Source organism: Pungitius pungitius, chromosome 3 (genome assembly GCF_949316345.1).
Source record: "Pungitius pungitius chromosome 3, fPunPun2.1, whole genome shotgun sequence".
Taxonomy (NCBI): domain Eukaryota; kingdom Metazoa; phylum Chordata; class Actinopteri; order Perciformes; family Gasterosteidae; genus Pungitius; species Pungitius pungitius.
Genome location: NC_084902.1, coordinates 11856147 through 11879261, shown reverse-complemented (window position 1 = coordinate 11879261; position 23115 = coordinate 11856147). Strand labels below are relative to the sequence as shown.

The following is a 23115-nucleotide window of genomic DNA, read 5'->3' as shown; positions in this document are numbered from 1 at the left end:
TACCAACAAAGGCTTTTGTACAAAGTATTGAATAAATATCAGTAAGCGTATTCAATGCTTGTCATTTCACATTATTACACATAACTTTCTATCTGAACTTCTTTGTTTTGGTTTCTTTGTATGTTTGTATTACTTGGGTTGTTACCAACATCTGGTGAAAATTTAATTTAAATAGCTTTGGAAATATATTTACTGAAAAAAATGGTGACGTGTTCAATACTTACTTTCCCCAATGTGTATATATTTATTTATCTACATGCATATATTCTCTGCATGTCTGTAGAGAGCGAGTGGGAGATTGTATTTTTCGGACATTAAGGTTATTCGGTTGTGTTGTCTGCTAGTGTCTTATCCGTTGTGTTGATTTTATGTTTTGTTCAGACCCCAGAAAGAGTCTGCAAATATGGATCAACGTGAAATGCTAAATAGTGGAGCTGAATGAGATGCTTTTCAAACTTAATACAATCCACTGGCATGGATTTCACTGCCTGCGTCAGTGTGTCTGCATTAACACTCGCAGTGTTTTTTTTTTATAACCAAGATCCCAATCAGTTGGCTATTTCTCACACAGATTGAGTTGTATGCTAAAGAGCTAATTAACAATGACCGTTATGGAGTTCACTAGCTCCTCTGACATCTTAATTAGATCTTAATGACATTTCAGTTGGAATGACTGAATTGAGCAGTCTGAAATGAGGAAAACACCATTGCTGATATACTGACGGAAACAGAGAAGTGACTGACACCAGAGACAATTCCATGCAGGAAAGAAGAGCCGGATTAGTAATTGAGGAGATGGAAATGAGGGTATTTGGGCTCTATATGTACCCACCAGTCATACAGTATGTTTGGTATTAAGTATCATGTGTTAGAAATAGGATTTAATAGGCGCTGATAGACTTTTTCTTCTGACGTTACGTTCTATCTTCCTTCCTCCTTCTTCCACTCTCTCCTAGCAAGATTTGGGACTATAAGTTTCCCAGTAATTACTCTCTCCATGTCCCAATGGAATCGCATGTCTTTCATGCCACTCTTAATCAATCTTTGCTTTTATTACCATGAAGTTTCAGCATCACTCTAGAAATGACTAAATGTATTGCCAATGAAGATGATATGGTGATGGGATTTCTGGCAGATAGATGGATGATTAGATACAACATGTTTCAATTATGCTCTGTTTTGCTTTGTAAACTATTCTGCATGATCTGCAGTGGATTGCAGGGGATGTACTCAATTCCTCTGGTTAGGCTGTGTGTTTTTGGCTGAAAGATTCATGCACATTTATGCAACTCAGTGGACTGCGATATGAAAGTAATGGGTTTCAGCGAATAAGGAAACTGCACAAGTCCAAGGACTTCAAACTACAGAATTACGTTACTGCTGGCGCCTGTATAACACGTGTATGTAGTACGAAGAGGACACACACTGGCAACAAATCCAAACCTTGACAAGAGAGAGGGTAATTGATTCAAATCTTCAAAGGAAAATATTTATCTACCGGATGAGTTGCTCTGTCTATGTTTGCCTGTGCTCAGCTGGCCTGCTGGCTCCTTCACTTGAGAGTAGCCATTAGAGGGGAAGGGACAGAGAAAGGGATGGAAAAGCAACATAGAAAGCTAGGGGCTGGTGATGAGGAGCCGGGATTGAATGCAACAAGGGAGGAAAGGCTAAATCGAGACGTTGTCTGAAGCCCCTCGCGTGGCGCAGAGTGAGAAGTAAGCGGAGAAGCGGGAGACACATTACTAAGACTCCGTTGGAAGCAAAAGGTGCTTTTCTGCATGCGGCCATGTCTGTTTAGCATTTTTCTCTTCTCCCCAAACCCTCCGACTGATCTCTCTACTACCCCTTCTGTCCAGCCTAAATCTGTCCGAGTACCCCCACAAATGCCTGCCAAACCACCACCATCTACAACCACCCGGTCATCTGCCCAGCTTTCCTCCCAAACACTGCATCTAGGTTCTGTTCATTTGCTCTTCCTCCCTCCTACTTTCTGCCTCTATTCATTCTAGTTAGCCTTTAAGGGTTTACTTAGCATTTTATTTGGCCAGAAAAGGCGATAAAAGAAGGAGCGTGTTTTCTTGTAATGTGATCAGCGATTAATTCTAACAGATCTGGGTCCACAGATGCCGGTGTAATTGGCTGTTTTTCTCTCTGAAGTAGGCCGTGATTCTGTTTTTCTTCTTTCTATTAAAGGCAAAAAAGTGGAACATTACCCCCACGTGATTATTGCTATGCTCCCGCATTTTAGCATCTGGTCTGGATATTGTTTTAGAACGTCACAAGCACTTTTGCTGAGGCTGTTTCTTCTCTTCCAAAACATAATGTGCTGTAGATCCTCTCCTACTGCTTCTTCAAAAGGATACTTGTGTCATGCTTTTGAGCCCATGAGGAAGTCATTGACTGACAATTCTGTCAGATTATGTATAATGTACTCTCGCTCTCTCTAGCAAGTAGATATGGATTGATCTTATTCGGCTCCATCATAATCACACTGTGCTTGAAATACTCTGTATTGATCGCTATGGTAACAAACAACAGGACGTGCATATGGTCCATAACCACACTGATGTGTGTGTGTGTGCGTGTGCGTCCCAGGTTCACGGACGCCGACACCATTGTGATGGGGGACGTGACGTACGGGGCCTGCTGCGTGGACGACTTCACCGCCCGAGCCCTTGGGGCTGATTTCATGGTGCACTACGGCCACAGTTGTCTCAGTGAGTACCTCTCCGTCGCTCTGCATGCATGATTGCGCCACACAAAGGAACATGAAGTGGGCTACCCACTGAGAGTGGGCTGCGTGGAAAAAGAAGCCGTAGACGGACCGACAGACGGGGCTATCGATCGATGTAAAAATGTAACTGGTTTGCGTAGCCTGCCCAGCACTGCTATAGAAGGAATATCCGCCTTCGGAGCCTGGACATCACATTTACCCAGCAGATCAATAGGGAACGTGCATTAATGCCGTCCTTTGAAAACCCTCGGGCAGTTCTTGAAGACCTTCCCCCTCGCCCCTGCCGTCTGTCTCCTGCACAACATGGGAGGAAATGCTAAATCGATAGGTTTGAAATCCATCCCTGCCAGAACAATCTAACCTCACCTAAATACCAGAAATGACGTACAGAATTGTAATACACAGGAGAGCGTTCTCCGTGTTGATTTTTGTTAGGTCAAGTGTGATTTGTGTCCCTGCACTTTCCTTACTTGATCTACGCTGAAGAACAATGTGATTCCATGTGTGTATCTTTACAAAAAATATTGGATGTGTACTACAGGGAACCCAATAAAGGCAAAGGTCACAAAGATCAATGCGCTGTGGGTTGTGAGGATATTAATTGATGGAGGACATTTTAAAAGAAATGAGATGACCTACCGGTTGTCAAAAAAATCCCCGTCCAAAGGCACCACTGTGTTTGTGTTCCTGACCTGCATCACTCAATCATGAGGACATCATATGCACTGGTGCCCATCATGTCAAATACCAGAGGGAGATAAAAGACACTGTTGTTACTGACTCCTGGAGAACCTTTCTCTCCTGCATCCCTTTCATTTCCTCTGTGGTTTCTTCTTTTTCGAATATTGGTACCATCTCCTCTTTTGTCATCATAAAGCACCTCCATCTAGTCCAGGGAAAATATGGGCAACATCATAAAAACATGTTTTGTATGTTTGGAAGTAATGATAATATTGGGATAAGAGTGATGTTTTTATTTATTTAACCTCCTTAATATGAGGGAAGCTAACTTAGTGGCATTAACTTTATATAGACGTGGTCAAGCCAGATGCTCTTTGTTGACATTAAAGGTCAGTGCAGATTTAGCATATTCCAAAAATGTTGTTTTCCGTCAAAGAAACACACCGTTGCGACTGCCCTCGATGTTTTAAAACAAGTGTCTGCTCAGGCGTACAACTGAGAGACTTAGAAGTTAAATTACTAATATGTTATAAGTGCTACGATATTGCTGTTTTATTCATGAAGTTATCCATAAGCACAATATAGAGTGGAACCTATTTGTAGATATTGATTTGTACAAGCAGTATTAGAGTTATATTACGTTCAACCTTTTCTCAGTATCATTTGCTATGAGCATGTAAATGTGTATTTGTTTACTGCTGGCCGCTAATAAGCCGCTGTACCGAGTGACCTTATTGCTATAACACATAGATGTGTGAAACCACCGCCGGGGCAAGTGAGTCCTGTCCATCTCATTGACTCGGTCTCTAATTGCAGCGTCTGAGTGCTGTCCGGCTACCATGCTAATGTGAACACGGATCGATGTCACTTTTCTTTGCCCTTTACGTTTTGGGAGTGCCTGTAAACAAGCAGGCTGGGTTTTTACTCAACTCATCTAGTCCTTTTGAATGGTATATTTAACTCCTTATCCATCTTCTTCCCTTCCCACTCTGCTGAGACGTGAGCCCATTCATCATTTCTCTTTCCAGTTTATTGACTAACCCCCCCCCCCTCCTTTTCTATTTCCCATGCCCTATCTTAGGAATATATATAATACATTTTATAGTACAATTCTTTCATTGGAATTTCCAATTCATCGGTGTCCATCCCATCTTCCTTAGAGCCCCCCAGATCTCTGGCCTCTCCCTGTTGACCCATCTCTATTCACCCTCTTTTTTTCTGCCTCTTTGTCATGCTTTGCTTCTCTCTCTCTCTCTCTCTCTCTCTCTCTCTCAAAAAAAAGTCCTCTCTCTCTTGATCTCCAAATTCATTTTTACACAACAGGACAAATAATTCCGCCGATCAACGGCAGCGATAATTTACTTGTCCCTATTTTTTTGGACTCGCCTGCTTATTCGTCATCTAACTGGGCACGTGTTCTAGCTTCCTCTCCGAAGCCCGGGTGCGCAATAAATGGCCTGTGAAATGAATGGTCGTAGTAGTAATCGCATGAGTTTCTCCCCTCCCTTTAAATAATTGAGGTTTTTGTATTAGTTGCTGCATGTGCTGGAGATTCACTCTGAACGAGCTTCGGTTATATCACCGGGGCACCTGCTGGGATCTCTTATGTTTGCATGTATCGCTGCACATGTGCTGTGTGTTAATGTGTTAATGTTGGAGCCAGCATCAATAGCGTGCATACCGCGCAGGCTTACCTAACATGATTGAATTATTAATTTGGCTTTCTTTTGTCTTTGTCTCCCTGCAGTCCCCATAGACTCCACGGCAGGCATTAAGATGCTGTATGTGTTTGTGGATATACAGATGGACAATGCACACTTCCTGGACACGGTCAGGTTCAACTTCCCTCCTGCACAATCCCTGGCACTCGTCAGCACTATTCAGTTCGTGGCAGCTCTGCAGGTGACTACACATTGGGTCTGTGTGTGTGTGTGTGTGTGTGTGTGTGTGTGTGTGTGTGTGTGTGTGTGTGTGTGTGTGTGTGTGTGTGTGTGTGTGTGTGTGTGTGTGTGTGTGTGTGTGTGTGTGTGTGTGTGTGTGTATATGGGGAGGTGTCCATTTTTCAGTCAGAGGCAGCTGCCGCGGTGTGTGTGTGCGTGCGTGCGCTTCTGTGTGTTCACCTGAAGGGTCATTGCCACATGTGTATTTTCAGCTTTACTTATATACGTTTTTGTGCACAAAGTAGGAACAAACACTGTATGCCTTCCTCTGTGCATTCTTACAGTATACTTTATCTGGTCCCTGTCTTTTTTTTTGAACCCTTAAGCTTATCTCAAGTGTGGGTTTGAGAAATCCCGCAGCAGTTATTTTGGGTTTGAAAGGTGGGATGAACTCGAAAGGCCTCTCGGCTCAGAGTCGTGCTTAGCTCTGCTCTGCACACAAGCAGTGGCAGCGGCGGCAGCTATTGAATTGTGCTCCCAGAACAGAACAGAGAGACTTCCTGCCTCTCTGTTCTGTATGGCATTCTGTTGCATTCATTTACTCTGCTAAACAAACACCATTTTGGACCATGTTATTTTTACACCACGCTCTGCCCATATTTTGTATTGTTGTGTTTCAGTACATCCGTGTGTATATGCCTGCATATCTCTGTGTTTTTTGTACTTCTGTATTGTATCTATTTTACTCACGTCTTATGATGTGTGTATGCTTGTTGAGGTCAAACAGTATGGGCGAGAAAAAGCTGTGAGTTCACCCGTAATTAGGGTTGGGTATTGTTTGAATTTGAACGATTCCGATTCCTTGTTTCGATTCCGGTTCCCAGCGATTCTCGATTCCGATTCTTTTAAGAGGCAGGGTCAAAAAAGTTTATTATTATTTAAAGATATTTTAAATGAGCTAGCTAACCAAGGGTCTTTCTGAAGGAAATAGTCTGACCTTCTCCATCAATGTTAAATCTATGAACTTTTTACTTTTTATTAACTTTAATTAACTTTATTAATTACTATGAATTAAGACCGCCTTAAATTAGCTTTAAATCGTTCAATTCATCCTTCCACCCTCAAGAACACAAACTCTTTATAGCTTTAAAAGTTTACTATTTCATCTTCTCACTTTGCTTAAATGAATGTATGTTTGTGAATGAATGTGTATTTGGAAGAGTTGTTGAGTATTATAACTTATATGACTTATAACGTATATATATTGTTAATTTATTTGATTTTATCTGATTTTTATATTATAAATGTTTTGAATGTCATTAGTACAAGTACATTGTGTCTTGTGTACTTTGCAGAATCATGAATTGAATTAGGGCTGCAACAACGAATCGATGAAATCGATTAAAATCGATTATGAAAAGCGTTGGCAACGAATTTCATTATCGATTCGTTGTGTCGGGCGACTATTATCTTTGAGTATTAAAAGAAAGTTGCGCGCGCCGCGCAGAGCTGAGAAAAAAAAAGTTGAGCGCTCGCGCAGCAGAACATCGGAGAGATCCGTAATACTGTTCTGAAACATGCGGAGGAAGAGAAGCCAATGCGATCTAAATATTTCACACTGAAAAGGGGGGTGCGGGTCCTTGCGGGCAACGGGGGGGTGGGGGGGGTTGCTGCGGTTTTCTTTGCAGCGCCAGTAGTTTTACGTTCTAATCGCCGCGCTCGACTTCAAGGTGTAACCTTTATTATTGTTCGGTCTGAAACAGCGCGCCCAGTGACGGGTGGTGCAGCAATATTGATGTCCGGGTGGAAATCAGGAGAAAGGTCGGTCCGGGATATTTTCGGGAGGGGCTTTGAAATTCGGGAGGGTTGACATGTCTCATTGTAAGATATGCAAAAGCGACATGGCCTGGCACGGGAGCACCACGGCGATGATTCATGATTTTGTGCCTAATATATTTAATTTGGCGGCTGTAAAGTATACATCATGCAATGTGTGTATGTTTTTTGTGTTAGTCCATTTTATTTGCTTACTTAGGGATGTTCAAGGAGCAATCTGTTAGTGCAAAAGATATTTAGAAAGTGCACACTCAGTTCTATTTTTCAATAAAGGGTTGGAAATGAATGTTTTTACATTTTTTATTTTTTTATCCGATTCATCGATTAATCGAACAAATAATCGACAGATGAATCGATTATTAAAATAATCGTTAGTTGCAGCTCTAAATTGAATTACATATTTCATGAGTGGCCACATTGGGGGTAAGATTTATGTTAAACAGATCAAAGTCAAGATCTCCCCAGGGGACATTTCCAGTGCCATATTTGGGCTTTTCCCTCTAATCAGTCGTTTTGGTCTAAATTGAATGAGACATTTCTGAGACGCTTAGAAAAAAATATTTAATGTGGTGCTTTTGCATGATTCCTTTTTTGAGACTTGGGTTTATCGATCTGTTTATTAAATCCACTAACCAAGTAATTGACCAATGCATTAATGTCTTTTGATCATTGTGAAAGGGGATGTGTATGTACCGTGTATGTATGTGTATGTACCGTGCCAGTCAAAAGTATGGACACACTTTCTTTCATTGAATTAAATGAGAAAATATGTCCAAACTCCAGACTGGTACTGTGTATATATTTGTTTCCGTTTGTGTCTGTGTGTGTGTGTGTGTGTATATATATATATATAAACGAAGTGTGTATATGTGTAATAAATATAACAATATTGAAAAAAACTGTATTCAATACAAATGTATTACAAATAAGTCATGCTGTATGTGTGGTTTGGATGAAACACAACATATCTAATTCCCCATTAAGCAAATTCATTATTGGATGCCTGTTTTTGTGCATATACAGTATTTAGCGTTTTACATCTTGTTATGTTATTGTTTCTCTGATTGTCTTTCCTTCTCCCCTCCCCCATGCTGCAGGCTGTGAGTGCAGCCCTCAAACCAGAGTACGACGTGCTGGTACCACAGTGTCGGCCTCTTTCGCCAGGAGAAATCCTGGGCTGTACCTCCCCTCGCTTGGACCGCCATGTAAATGCCGTAATGTAAGACACCTCCGTCCTTCTGTCCCCTACTTCACAATGTTAGCAGTGTCTCCTCCTACCAGGGGCCATAATTACCCCTGCCATAGCCGTGCCCAACCATGTGACATGTGGAATAATCAGCATTCACATCCAATATAAGCTAGTTGTGACATCTGCCTGTGCCGGCATGCTTCCTATCAGGCTTCTTATTATATCCAGATCCTGAACAGCAAGCCTAAAAATACTGTCACGTCGTGCACAGCATTGAATTGTGTAAAACTAGACAGAACAGAACACTTTTGGCTGTTTCAAACCAACCGCACACATCAACATGCACGCCACTCTTCCATCTTGTAAGAAATGTTATCACAGTGTGACACCCATCCCGGCTCGTCCATTGTCTGTACATTTGTTTTAGCTTTTGTACTCTCCTCTTTTATTATTTATTATTTCTCCCTTTCTATAAAGAGGAAGAATATCATGACACACAAGAGACTCGCTGATCAGTGTTTTGACATCAAAATGAGTGATGTGCGCATGCGAGACTTGTCAAAGTGAAGCTTAAGGAAGAGATCGCTCTGGAAAAGTAACATATTCAGGCGACAAACAACAACACCAGTGTTGCACGTCATGCAGCTCTGCAGCTCTGCAGCTCTATGGTGCCCAGTGGGTTGAAGTGATACCCCGGGTCTCTTAAGTGCATAACCTGGTATGTCTGATTTGCACACATCTTGTGTTAGTCTATGTGATTAAACCCTCTCTGTGCATGAGATTAAAATGGCTACACAAGGATATGCTTTTCCATATGCATAAGCCAGGCCCTATGGGAGGCAAAAGTGGTGTGTGTGTCTCAGTGAATGTGTGCGTGCAGAAGACGTGGAAGTGATAGAGTTAGGGTGTGCTTCACCTACTAATCCAATGTGCCTCGTCTTGTCTTGTCTTTGATGTGTGAGTCAGGGTGTGTAGTGGTTGAAAGAATCGATTAAACAGTATGAGACGTCTCTCTCACACACATACACACACATTTAGAGATGTAGTCAGGACTTCAACCCTCCTGAGGTGGGCTGTATCTACCTCCTCCCTTTCTCCAAACACAATGTACAATGTACAATTTTAATATTAAATATGATAATGAAAGAATTATAAAACTATAAATATAATAAACCTACCGGTATATAAATATGGAAGAAATGCTCTATTACGCTGTAAAAGATGTTTCTGTAGTTTATTTACCGAATGCCAGTTCACCTATAGTAAAGGGCTTTCTCCTAACTTAATGTATCACTTCGTTGAGGCATTGACACGATTACAGCATCTATGGCAGAGCAAGCCCTTTAAACAGTGCATGATTTGTGTTAATAGTCCAGTAAATTCATGTTTAACATGTATTATCTTACATAAATTGAGTCAGCGCTCTACTTTTTGTAATTGCATTTCACCTAAGCTTTGAGCTACTTAAGCATTATGTAAAAGAAGGATTGGTGTATTAGTCTTTAAGGTTCATCTTGAAGCTTTAGAAATGGCCCGGGCTGTCTCATCTTTATAATGAAGAAAATTATTTTTAAAAGCAGCAATAAAAAGCGATCAGTGAACCATTTCTATTTGCCGACTCCACTGCAGCTCCCACTCGTAACAGAACAATATAAAGATGTGAATCTGAAGATATGGTGTTGCATAATTCAAGGAGGCAAAACATTAGCGAGAGCACTTTTACAAGGACTCTTTAGAGGCAGGAAGACCAGCTTCTTAAAGCCACAGAGAGCACAGGACCACCATGGCTAAAGTGCAGCAGGTGTACTGTGGTCATTATTGCATAAAGGCCTTGGATGTTGCTAAGGAAAAGAGAAGCAAGGCAACAGAAGTTCTTCTCGGGTTGCCAATGAGTTTTATTTGTCACAGATGCACGCAGAGTGAGATCTACACACACACACTGAGAAAAATAAGGTCTTTGCTAGACAGGTAGCCTATATGATTAAGATGATCAATTAGTGGATTTAATTGTATGTCAACAGGCCCACTGAGACTCTACAGTAATAAGCAGGGTCACCGACCTGAGTCCCCACACATTATCCGCAGGATTCCTCTCGGCCGACTCCGAGAGGGGAGTTTATGTGAGACCGTTCCGCCTGAGCTTGTGTTTTTTTTAGGACACTAGACTCCTCTGTGTGCTTATCGATGGTGAACTCTGCCTCCGCTCGGGCTCTGTTCAAATCCCCAGCACCAGACCCTGGGTTAATTGCAAGCGCTTGCATTGTCTGTAAACAGCATGCTCTGATCGTTGGGGTCATGTTCCCTGGACAGCAGAGGTGAGGAGACCCTTCACCCCTGCCTCAAGCATTCTGCCTGGTAACTTTTTGGACTCCTGTTAAAAAGGCTGCACTGAGAGGAATGGACTTAGAAAGAGCAAGAGAGAAAGCTGCTATCAGAATCATAGGCCAATATTTATTATGGTTACACAATCTATTTTATTTCCAAGAGAGGGTTACTTTGCACAAATATTTTTTCGTTTTTTTATTTTCTCTAACATTTGATTTCACGTGTTTTTATGTAGTTACCTGGGAGATGGAAGATTTCACCTGGAGTCAATCATGATCGCAAACCCAGACATCCCTGCTTACAGGTATTTCTCTTTTTGTCTTCTCTACTGTGTTGTTTTGGCATCAAATTTTAGTTTGATAGGAGTAATTGGCAAATCCCTTTACAGTCATTATTCAAATTGAATAGTTTGTTAATGTTTTATGCATAGAAAAACTATAGATAGATGTTCATAGATAACATTTTGAGAGGATGGAGTTCTGTTATGATGAAGTTATTTGTATGGTTATAGACGTATGCACTGCTGCACAGATCACAGGTCTCACTCATAAGCAAGATTCTAATCTCAAGTCAACATTAGAAAAGGAGAAAAACAGATTAGGTGCTCAGAAATACCTCAATTCAACCTAAAATACACTAACTCCTGTCATACTTCATGGCTTTTCATGATTGCATTTTTTAAATCTTTTCTTGCATTTCTGTCTTCAAGACATTTAGCTGAATAATAGTTGGTAGTAGTGTGTACAATATGGTCATTTTATGTGTACACAGCCCATTGACGTTGGTGCTTCTTTGCCTTTTCCTGCCTACATTTTGTTGTAGATATGACCCCTACAGTAAGGTGTTCTCCAGGGAGTACTATGACCATGAAGCCATGCGGGCCTTGAGGCTCCAGGCTATTGACCAGGCTCGATCAGCCCAGAGATGGGGCCTGATTATGGGCACACTGGGCCGTCAGGGGAGTCCCAAAGTCATGGAGGTGAGTCTGCATCCTCACAGTTCACTCGCTGACATGAGAAGCCATAAGTCTCCACATTGGGAGCACGTTCTTTAACACAAAATTAAGCAGCCAAACAGCCCCATTGAATCCTAACCTATCTTCACTGCTCACATCAGATTTTAAGCAAGTTGTTTAATTAAATCACTGCACTATAAATGAGAAATTATTACGTATCAATATTTACCTGAAAATTGGCTAAATTATATCTGAAAAATGTTTTCAGAACTTTTCCCCATACAATAATCTGACTGTAATATTCCCTGGAAGAGTATTTATTAGTATTATTCATTCCAACAAGTCTATCTTGGACTGGAAGAACTTATTGATCAACCAAGAACCTCTTTCTTTTCACTACTAACTCATTGGTTGGCCTCCTTCTGCTCCCCCTCGACCCGTTCTCTTCATTCTTTCTGTTTAAATATATCCAGGCATGAAAGATAAAGTGCGCATTGATGTAGAAATGTCAACCAGAGAGCATAAAACATTCTGTTTAGAGTGCCAGGAAAGGATGTATAAAAAAAAGACAGATTTTAATAAAAGTACTGACCAGCTCTCCCATGACAATTGGTCGAGGTTAAGAAGTACAGTGTCGGATATCCTCTCACCTAAGGGCACAGAACTATCTCTGATAAGGGAATGGTTGTAGAAATGATCTGATGATATTCCCAAGGACAGCGGGTATCAGCAACGCTCATAGCTTTTATCTCACCAAAACAACATTTACTGTATTTCTTCACGGGGTTCGGCCGACTCCTGCATCCCTGAATAACACCGTCCAAGTAGCAACGCCCAAAACTTCAAGACAGAGAAAGTAGAGAGAAGAATTCCTTGAAGTGGCTACAAAGTTTTGTTTGTTTTGTTGATATGCTATAAATAGCCTGGTGTCTGAGCTCATACCCAAGGTGCCCGAAAATATTATGATGGAAAATTGGCCAACCTCCGCATTGGCCCACTATCCATCAGGGTGGTTTAGGACTCAATCAATCAATCAATGACGTAATTAAGTCGTTAAAATAGCACTGGGACTGGCTTCGGGCATTTTTTAGATGGTACAGAACAGGGCGAAACAAGAACTGGTGATTGGTCATCACTTCAATGTGTGTCGCGCTGTGAAGCTAGAAAGCCATCAAATTAAGATCCAAGAAACTCTCCTAATAATGATTAAATATGGAGTGACAAAAAATGGTTCCTCAAAATATATGAAAAAGAATGTCATGAATACAGATTGATGTAGCAATGATAAACCCTTGAATTCTTGCTTTTAAAATAAAATGCTCTTGCCTAGATTGCTGTTGCTATTTTGCCGTTTTGCTCTAGATTCATGTATTATGTATAATTATAATATAATATGTATAATTGGCTACCTGCTCTTTTGTTCTTGAAACTATTATTATAACCATTATTATAAACCATTATTATATCAGCCTTTGAAAATCCATTGTTGGTTGACCTCTCACACTGAATTCATCTACAAATCTTTATAGGTCTGGGAACAAAACCCTGTTTACACAAAGTTTTAAAATGATATTCATGGAAAATTGGAAATGAGCAGCGCTAAATAAAAGTGTTAGTGACCACCAAGACACATTATGATGTGGTAACACAAATCACTCGCTGCATATGACCATATGTCTAGTATTATCAACGCTAATGTAGCCTGATGCATTCCCATCAATGATGTGAAAGTGAAAAGCGTTCCTCCCACTTCTCCTCTCCTGTGACTATCTCATTAAACACAATGGATTGATTCATGGAGATTGAATCCACTGTTTGGACTTTATTGTTCGCTTGTGTAAGCTACAGAACCTTGTGCAGCTTTTTTCATCCTGTGACGGTATCTAATCTGAGATCAACTCTGGTCTAATGGGCAGTTCTTGCCCAACAACCAATCAGCATGGGAATGGGCTGGTTCTTCTCCCATTGAAAGGGATTCAAGTTTCATCTTCCCATTACAAAGTACTACTTGCCATCAATTGGACATTTGAAAACATTCTTTTTGACATTAATACATCATCTTTCAAAATGAAAATGACCCCGATGAAAGGTATAGTATTATGGGTTTGAGTATCAGTCAATTAATGTGGAAGTTATTACATTTTGGGGTTTTATTACATTTTATATCATATTAACTCCAAATGAAATTACAATTCAAGGTGTCACATTCCAGGATATGATTACATTATTGGTACTACAAGTATTTTATATCCCACCTGATCTGAGATTGCTAGGAGCAGTTGGTGGACAAGTCTGAGAAGTCAAATCTATCTGCTACCTTGCAATGGATCAATATATGTTGCTTCCAAAATGGAAGCTGAAATGGCCTTCCTGTGCAAAAACTTCTAGACAACCCTATATTGCATTTAAAGATGCAATTATAGTGTGCGTATGAATCACAGGTTTTGTCATTTGTAAATTCTAATTTCATTCTGTGTAGTTCCACAACACTGGAGATAATTATGTTTGATGTGGGGATTGCAAAATGTTCGTTTTGGTCATTTTATTTCTTTTAATCTTTCTCCTGCTAGCACCTGGAGTCGAGGCTGCATTCATTGGGAAAGTCCTTCACTCGAGTGCTACTGTCTGAGATTTTTCCGGGCAAATTGGATTTGATGCATGATGTAGATGCGTGAGTATTGAGATGCACATACACATTCTAACACACAACCTAATCAGAACACGTCCGATTCAGTGAATACGAGCAGCTTGGGGTTGGCAGGTGGATTATCACCAATCGCCCATATTCTCTTCATTTTCATTTTAGTCTGTTCTCCCTCACAACGCCTCCGAAGCTTCTTAGCCACGCCACAATGCACTACCACCGGCAATTCTTTTGTATACAGTAAAAAGGGTTGCCAAATGAGCCTCATTTTGTGATGTTTTATTTTCCTTTTCTACCTGCCATGGTCCCCACAACCCTCGAGTGTGGATTACTTCTGTTGTCCTCCACACGTCACTAAGACAGCTCTTCCTTAGGCTTCTATTGCAAATTCTTAATCAATGCGTTGCCTCTTTGTTAGAAAGAAAGAGGCCCATTTCTCTTTCATGTCGTGGATACTGGCAGAGCCATTATGTTCAACAGCAAGCAGTCGCCGCAAAGTTGCAATCAACAACTTTTGAACTGTATTCTGTAAGCGTCATTGCACACAACTGACATTTCAGCATAATTTGCAAGTGAATACTATAACAAGCAGCAGAAACACAGAAGTCTATAGTGTATAGCTTCAGAAACGTAATTGGCATTCATGGCATGGGGAGATAAATAGTTTTGCCTTCGAAGCCAAAGAAAGTAGTTGAGCATAAAGCAATTTCCTCAGCTTTTACACAAGGGCATAAAAAAAGGATTTTTGTTCTTAAATAATCTGATGAAATGCATACTTTTCACTATTTAATTGTAATATAAAGACTAATATATGCATATATTTATATACTGCTCAAACAAAGGAACACTTTAAACCACATCAGATCTCAATGTGAAAATAATGATATGGGATACTGACATCAACAGTTTAATGGACAATCTGTGCCACTTCAGAAGAAATGACCTCATGCTCCCAGTAGTGATAGTGACTCTAGCTAAAGCAAACACTAGTGGGACGCCAGTTTTACAGTTTTGTTACATTCTGCCAGTCAAAGAGATCAAGAGGCGAACAAGACACTTAAATTGGCCTCCACACGCAAAACCAGTCGTGCTTTGGGTCGTCTCATTGTTGATCCTCTAGTGCATCTGTTGTCCATTACTGCAGCCACTTACTGCTACGTACTATATATATATAAATTTATTTTTATATAAAACATTTTAAAATATGTTGCATTCCTGCAACACATTGGAACCGTCAACCACATAATCAATAGTTAACCATTTACTGACATAGCATGACATTATTACATTATTGACGTACTCGCTGATCTGACCATAAATACATGATAATCAGAGTGGCAGATCTTGAACTAGGCCCTGTCACTTAACACTGTTATTTAGCTCACGAACACTTCGCATTACAGCACCAGAAAACTTTCACTCAATTTTCTTCAAAGAAATATCAAGTATTCAGGCTTCAAGGTGCACCTTATCCAATTCATTGGACTTCCACCCAGAGGTGAGGTGAAGATGGACAAGCGGTTAGTGAGACATTGATGTGCGACGTCTCCAATCACACGCAGGCCCCCACACACACACACACACACAACCTCACACAACCTCACACTCCCTCGGATTGGCCTCTCACTGTGGAGTAATGAGAAGTGTGATGTGTGAGGGAGGAGTGGGTGAGAGAAGGACAGAAGGTCTTGGGGAGATTGAGAGTGAGTTGGAGACCAAGCTGCAGAGGCAGTTGAGGGGGCTGTGTTTGGAAAGCGGCCGATTGTGGTAGAAATAATGTTTTTCTTTGTTTTGGGCTCTCCTGTTTAGACGTATGAGTGGAACGCTGAAATAAGTCTGAACAAGGTCCGGCACAATTCACCCCACCGAAACAAACCATTTTAGACTTTGCATTATAAAAATAAACTTAGGGTTTTCTTTTTTTAAATCACTTGATTCAAATACATTTCCACAGTTTTATTACATTCTGTGAACATATTTTCAAGTACATTTACTTCAGATATATAAATTGACATAATTGAAAATTGATCAAGAATAGTGTGAGACCACAACCTGAGATTCCAAACCGTTCATTAAACAACAATATCTCTTGGTAATATCTCTTTGTTTCTTAGTCTCAGATAAAATATAAAAACAAGTTTTCTTTTCGATTAGTTTGAATATGTCAAAAAATATCAAGAACAAATAATCTGAACAACAACATTTCGGTCAATGGCGATAAACTATCCAGCAACGCATCAATGCTCAACACAAGCTGGCACAGCACACTGTACAGAGCCCACCCCCAGGCTTTCTCTGTCATTAGACGCTTATAAACACAGAGACACATTAGCATATGCTCATAGCTGTGTAATTAGGCTGCCCCCAAACAGCTTTTAATCTATTGCACATATATCTGTTCACTCATCTCACCCCTTTTTACTTTTTGTTTAAATTGTATTACTGAAATTAAACCGTTTTTTCTTATTCAACACATTTTTCCACTAAAGGTGAGCATTTCAGATTCCCCGTAGTGCTTAAAGGTTGATCGTACCCACTTTCGCGCTCGTGGCTGCTGTTGAACCGAACTCACGCAGGTAGGGGTGTCCCTCGCAGTAACATTGGTGTAATGGGCCACAGCAGGTTGATGCAGCTAAGCCAGGCCTGGATCTGACAATGTAGAGCCGTGCTAAATGTCATGCAACCTTACCTTTTATATATCACAGCGTAATCTGCACCAGTCCTGGATCCCGTGGCTCCAATTCCTTGCATTTCTCAAAGGGTTTCTTTCTATTTAAGTAAACAGTTCATGTAGGTTTCTGTCAAAGTCCTATTCATACATTCCTTATTTTGGTTCATTTTTGCTCTGGAATAGGTGGTGAAAGAAGAATCCACTGCTGAGACAAGAGCCCGCATTTGTACTTTGTCTCTGCGATTCTTTCTCTTATCTTTCCTCCAGCCCTGTCTTTGTTCCGCTGACCCCCCGTGATGCAGGAACTCTGCTGTGCTGGCTAGATTGAAGGCCAGATAAGTGCTAGAAATACAATTTTAAGCTGTATTCTTGGGGCCATACCTGCCATGCTACCATGCATTTAACTCAACTGCACTGTTCACTCGGCCTCTGCGCTAATATTAGAAAAGGCCCCCTGGGTCTATGTGCCATTCATCTAGCTGCTCTCTTGCATGCTTTCTATCTTGCTTTCCACTCAGACCCTCCTCTCAATGCCCTCTTTAGGCTTCTTACAGTGTTTTTCTCAGTGCTACACACTCTACACAGATGCGTACCACAGAGGTGCACACACAAAGATGAGAAACTGTCAACTCTACCTTATAATTCGTTCCTGTTTTGTGTTTCAATACATTCTTCAGTTGAAAAAGGAGTACTAGACAGTTTTTTTTTGACGCAGTAACGTACACATGGTGGTGTCCGAGTAATTTAGGCTAATATCCTTTCAAATGTTTTCCATCTTGCCTCTACGACATTTACATAGATCCAACATTATCTACAGGGCTTTTAAATTCACGGCTACTCAATTCATTTTCGCCAATATATCTGATAGGGCTCCATCATTAGGATTAGGGACAAGCGAATGTCCCCCTTCCTGAGTGAAGATGGAGCTGTGCATCACTTTGAACCGTGAAAGCTAACCCCTGTAGCCCCGGACGCTTCTCTGCGTCTCCATTTTCCGATTGTTCATTTTTTCCCTCTAGCTGTTTACATCCGCGCCCGCTTCATCCCTCTCCCGTGCGTTTCCTAGAGTAAACACTTTCCTCCCTGACAACCTTCTTCTTCTCGTCTGTCTCTGTTCTCTTCGTGTTTGTGCCACCTCAATCCCCTTCCTCTGTTTTTATCTACATTGCTGTTTTTCCATATCATTGTATATCTGTGTCCTTCTATCTCTTTTTCTCTCACCCTCATCCCCGTCTCTCTCATATGAACCCCCTCCGCCTCCCCTCCTCTAACACACACACCCTGTCTGCCAGCTATGTAGGCTACCTCCGTGGAGACCAGGCTGGTGCGGCGTTTTTTTGTTCACACTCACCTAACCTCTCCCCCTTTTCTTTCGGTGCATTTCTTCTGTTTTCACCTTTATTCACTTCGTTTCCTGTTTTTACTTTTGATCAACATTCAACCAGTCCCCCTCCCTCCCTCTTCAGCCTACCTTATTCACTCACTTCCTATGCATTCAGACTGTGTAGCGTGGCTGTCTTTAGAGCTTTTGCGAATTAGGACAGATCTCGCCAACAGATGCTAGAGATCAGGTGGAGGGAGGCTCCCTGCACAGCCCAGTGCATCACATATCCACATGCAGCGTGCAATCACAGATGTGCGCTGCCTGTTGAGCAGGATCTCAGTCTCTCACCCTCTCTGACTGCTTCTGTTTTGCACACACACATTTGCATACACACATTCTCATTGATGTACATTTGATCACAAATCTCTACCATCTCCCCCCCTTCAGGTGGATCCAGATCGCTTGTCCACGCCTTTCTATCGATTGGGGCACAGCCTTCTCTAAGCCTCTGCTGTCTCCATATGAGGTAAACATGCACCTTGTAGTCTCACTGCAAGATCACAGCTGTCACTCATTTATCGGTTGAGCCACATGGATTGCATACACATGCAGAAAAACACGGACCTTCCTGCCAGTACACAGACCCCCTGACAGACGTCCTGCTGCAGCCTTCATCAAAGCCCATGAGATGGTGGAACTACTACAATGTTGTGGGGAAGCATTTGTAAGGGTTGTGGGTTTGTGCAAGACTCATCAAGGCCTGCATGTAGTGGGGATGAGGGATCGTGCATACTCCTCTCCCTTTTTCTTTCTCTTCCCGAATCCCTGTTCTAAAACACAAGAGAACACGTACAACCACATACTCACAGAAAGCAGCTTCAGCAGAAGACTAGCTCCCCCTACTGGCCACAGGAGCACACAGTCCCCCCATCCCTTCACCTTGCAGCTGTCTGGTTTTTCTAAAGAGAGGGAGATAGATTGGACAGCAACCCATAAAGATCCATTTCAAAACAAGCGTTTGTTTGTGTGCCGCTGCAGATGGTGTAGACACTGTGATGGGCTGGCATTTATGTGCCATTATGTGACTTGGCTGGTTATGACTTGATGTCAACTATTAATTTGCTCAATGATTTTCCACAAAGATATGCTTCTCATTTTAAACCTTGTTAACTTGCTGCGAGCGGAAATGCTGGCTTGGATGGTGGAGTGTGATTTCAAATGGTCGCTGTTTTCCTCTGACTACATATCTGTGTGCACCCCCCGAGCTGCTCGTACATTTCAAAATGAGGCCATTAAGAATAATGACGGTGTTCACCTAAAGATAAAAAGTGATGATAGTTTGAAATCACCCCACTGTAATGAGGAAAGCAGCAATTTGTTTCCATAAGCCATTTTGTTGGAGCTCTCCCTGGTTTTTATTTCTTGAAAACAATGTGTATTTAAATAAGTTGAGGCCGTACGTGTATCTATGTGTGCTTGTGGGCGGTTTTAATGAGTCTTAATTCACCCGCTATTTCATACCTCCGAGTCTTGTATGTCTCAGTGCATGTTTTTGACTGTGGCATTTACAATGAAGATGAGGAGGAAAGAGATGGGAGGGTGGAGTGAGAGGAGGAGGGAGGAGGGAGGGGGGGGGGGGCAGCACCATTTATTTTCAGTGCGTCTCATGTTATATTTATAGTCAATAAGACACACTTGGCTCTCCTGTCAGAGCAGGGATTAGGGAGAAGCTAGTTCCAAAGAGAGAGGAATTTGGTGTGAGCGAGGAATAGAGGACGAGAGCAGGGGGAAGAAGCTAAAGAAATGAGAGATGCGTGGAATGGGGCCAGAGGAGAGAAGAAAATGAAGACAACTCCACCAGAAGGATGTTTGAGGTTTTTCCCAGCATACAGATTTTTTTTTAATTAGGAAGAAGGAAGGGGGAATTTAAGCTATTTTTAATAGCTGTATGTTAAGGAAGAACTTTGTTATAACTCAAAGATACACATATACTGTAAAAATCAGGTACATGCTGCATTGTAAACGCATATACATAGAGTAGAGCAAAGTAAACAAGGTATATTTATGTAGCACCTTTCACGAAAAACAGTCAAAATGCTTCACAGTCAAAGGAAATCTTATTAAGATAAATGATCAGATTTTTTTTGCTACTTTTAATATTCATAAAGTGTCCATTAGTCTTAAAAATTAGTCTTAAAATTTGCTGGAGCACAGAGGGCATAAGAGCTCAGCTCATGGTGAGGGGTGGAAACAGGGTCCATGATGTACTGTGGAGCCAGGCTACATGGGGCTATATAAATGAGCACCAATATTTAAAAAGCAATACTGAAATGTGCAGTAGGCCAGTGCAGAGAGGTTAAAATGTTGGTAGTATGTGACATTTTGTTAAGACATTTTAAAGCAGGCAAACAGTACAGTTGACATGTGGTGAGATTATTGATTTTGACACCACAGACCTTTTTTCTTAGTCAAGAATCCAGTGTCCTGACATGGTCATCAGAAGTCATGAATTGGTCATAAATCATATGAAGATTACACAAACTAGTCCAATAAGATGAGGATAAGGTAATACTAAGCAGCAGGAGCTAGGTTTTATCCACGTTGAACTGCAGGAAAATAGCCATCCGCTTCCTAATTTCAATCCCACAATCCTTCCGAAATGGTATGAGGCTTAAATAAAAATGACAACTGGATGTAATCCGCGTACAATGAGAGGAGATGTTGCTGATAATCTGCCCAAGTTGCTGCATGTGGATAGAAAATAGAATGTGTCCCATGATCGATCCCTGGGGAACACCACATTGTTCACACTCAAATTCAGCTATAGATGCCAATAAGGTCCTATGAACGATATAATAAGATGTAACCTATTGATTAGAATGTGGTAGTCAACAGTATCGAATGCGGCACTGAGTCCAATTAAACTGAAATGTAGCGATGAGCAAAATAAAAGTGAGGAAATGTTTCACACTACAATAGAGATTTAATTACTTTCTAGTTGCATTTTTTGTTTCCTTTTGAAATACATTTTCTAGTGTATCACATAACTTGTTATATCACCGTATATCTATAAATTATTGAAATTTTCCTACATTGTAAGAAACTCAAGTATGGTCTTGTTACCGAGCTGTCTGAAAGTTGCATGTGAAGTTGATTCAACCTAAAAATGATTTGCTGTTTCATTCAACATGCTTCTTAATGAATTTGTTCAGTTATTCAGCTGCTCCTTTTTTCATTTGGAATCAATATTCACAGACACTTGTCTTCCATATGGAGCAGTCTGCACTTATGTTACTGCTCTGTCATGCCTGTGCTGTTGCTCTCCTCAAACAGCTGTTGTGTCACGCAGTGCAGCTGCATAGGGATAACATGACACCTCGGCTTCTTATCCGATCTTAATATTATGACACCTGTCTTGTCGGTTGCGACAACTCATCACTGTGTTTTCCTGCAGATGCTTTGCTCTATAACTACAAGCACAGTCAGGAAGAGGGGGTGGGGGTGGGCATGTGGGGGTCTTGATTGAGCACAGCCATTCAAGATGGTATTGCACTAGGTTCTCATTCTTCTTTTTACCCTATTTGTGATTACCCGGCTGTCTCACTGTCTCTCAGGCGGCTGTAGCTCTACAGGAGGTTGGCTGGAAGGAAGTCTACCCCATGGACTTCTACTCCAATCAGAGCCTGGGGCCGTGGGCGCCCAACCACCCTGAAAACCAGCCCGTGCGGCCCACGCGCAGACAGACTCAGGTAAGCAATGGATGCCAGAGGAAATAGAGGAGAGATGTGAGGGAGAAAAGAAGCTGAGCGAGTGACACCGCCCTGTGTGTAGCATGGGTGTGATGCTTTACCAGTATGTCACCACACTGACATCCAGTGGCATAATGACAACAAGACATGTGTCTGGATGTCCCCCTCAAAGGGGCGGGGTTGTGTCCTTGACCTTGGGTTGTATCATGAATATTTTTAATGTTCTTATTCATGTAATCAATGTACAAAAGACAGTTAGGATGCAGTTCATTGTGAATACTACCTGCAGACGCCATATTGCCTCATATTACCACTAATCTGTCTGAGGTAGATACTGTCACTATTCCAAGTGTTAACGCTTTCCCCCTGAATGCCTGCAGAAGCAAGGATCGGAGGCAGCCCTTCCTACCAGGCAGTGTGAGCAGAACCAGTGCACTCCCAGGGGCTGTCAAGGGGAATGATATTTCATGTCCAGCTCAGTGTTTGAGTCGCCTCGTGCCTGCCAGCGCTTCTGCCTCTCCCAATGGCTGGAGGGGGGTCAGGCCAGAGAGGGGAGTGGGTATTTGTCCAGACAGTCTACCAGCGAGTAGAAATAAAGCCGGAGAAACCACTCCTCAAATGGATTACCAGCAAATACATATATAATCCCTTGTTTTACAGAACAGCAGATCAAAACAAATGAATTTCTCTCATTCACGTTTTATGCATGGGCTCTGAGCTCAACATGCGAGCAACTGAGAAAATAGCCTTTGAGTTTGAGGTCATGCATGTCCATGTCAGTCACAGTCACTGCCCCTGAATGAGCTGCTCTCTGCTGTGTGCTACGACGGAAATTCATCCTGCACAGAAACATTTGTGCAATGCACATGCAGCTTTCGTGATGGAGAGAAAATATGAGGCGACCTTGAGCATGTTGAATGGAATCAAAGTGCTCATTTTGGAGCATCTAGTCAAACGCAGCGCACTTGTCGTTGGATAAAGTAACGTATGTTTCCCTTCATGCTATGCTTCCTCGGAGCAGTACGGAGTCATACATTTTGTGGTTTCATGCACTTTATTTGGATGTACAGTATGTGACTTTCCTCAAGAGTATTCTCCTAAAATGCAGATGTAACCTTTATTCTCCA

The 23115-nt window shown here is 41.6% G+C and overlaps 1 protein-coding gene across 1 annotated transcript in view; it reads left to right on the top strand.

The window, feature by feature from the left end:
• The window catches only part of dph1 (diphthamide biosynthesis 1), a 43612-nt gene extending 21015 nt beyond the window's left edge, over positions 1-22597 (top strand). The window contains exons 4-12 of the mRNA XM_037467411.2: positions 2596-2717; positions 5163-5317; positions 8229-8350; positions 10881-10949; positions 11468-11624; positions 14171-14271; positions 18687-18765; positions 21854-21988; positions 22369-22597. Of these exons, the coding sequence (XP_037323308.2) occupies positions 2596-2717; positions 5163-5317; positions 8229-8350; positions 10881-10949; positions 11468-11624; positions 14171-14271; positions 18687-18765; positions 21854-21988; positions 22369-22449 (1021 nt within the window). The 3' untranslated portion in view covers positions 22450-22597. The remainder of the gene's footprint in view (positions 1-2595; positions 2718-5162; positions 5318-8228; positions 8351-10880; positions 10950-11467; positions 11625-14170; positions 14272-18686; positions 18766-21853; positions 21989-22368) is intronic.
• The last annotated feature ends 518 nt before the right edge of the window (positions 22598-23115 follow it).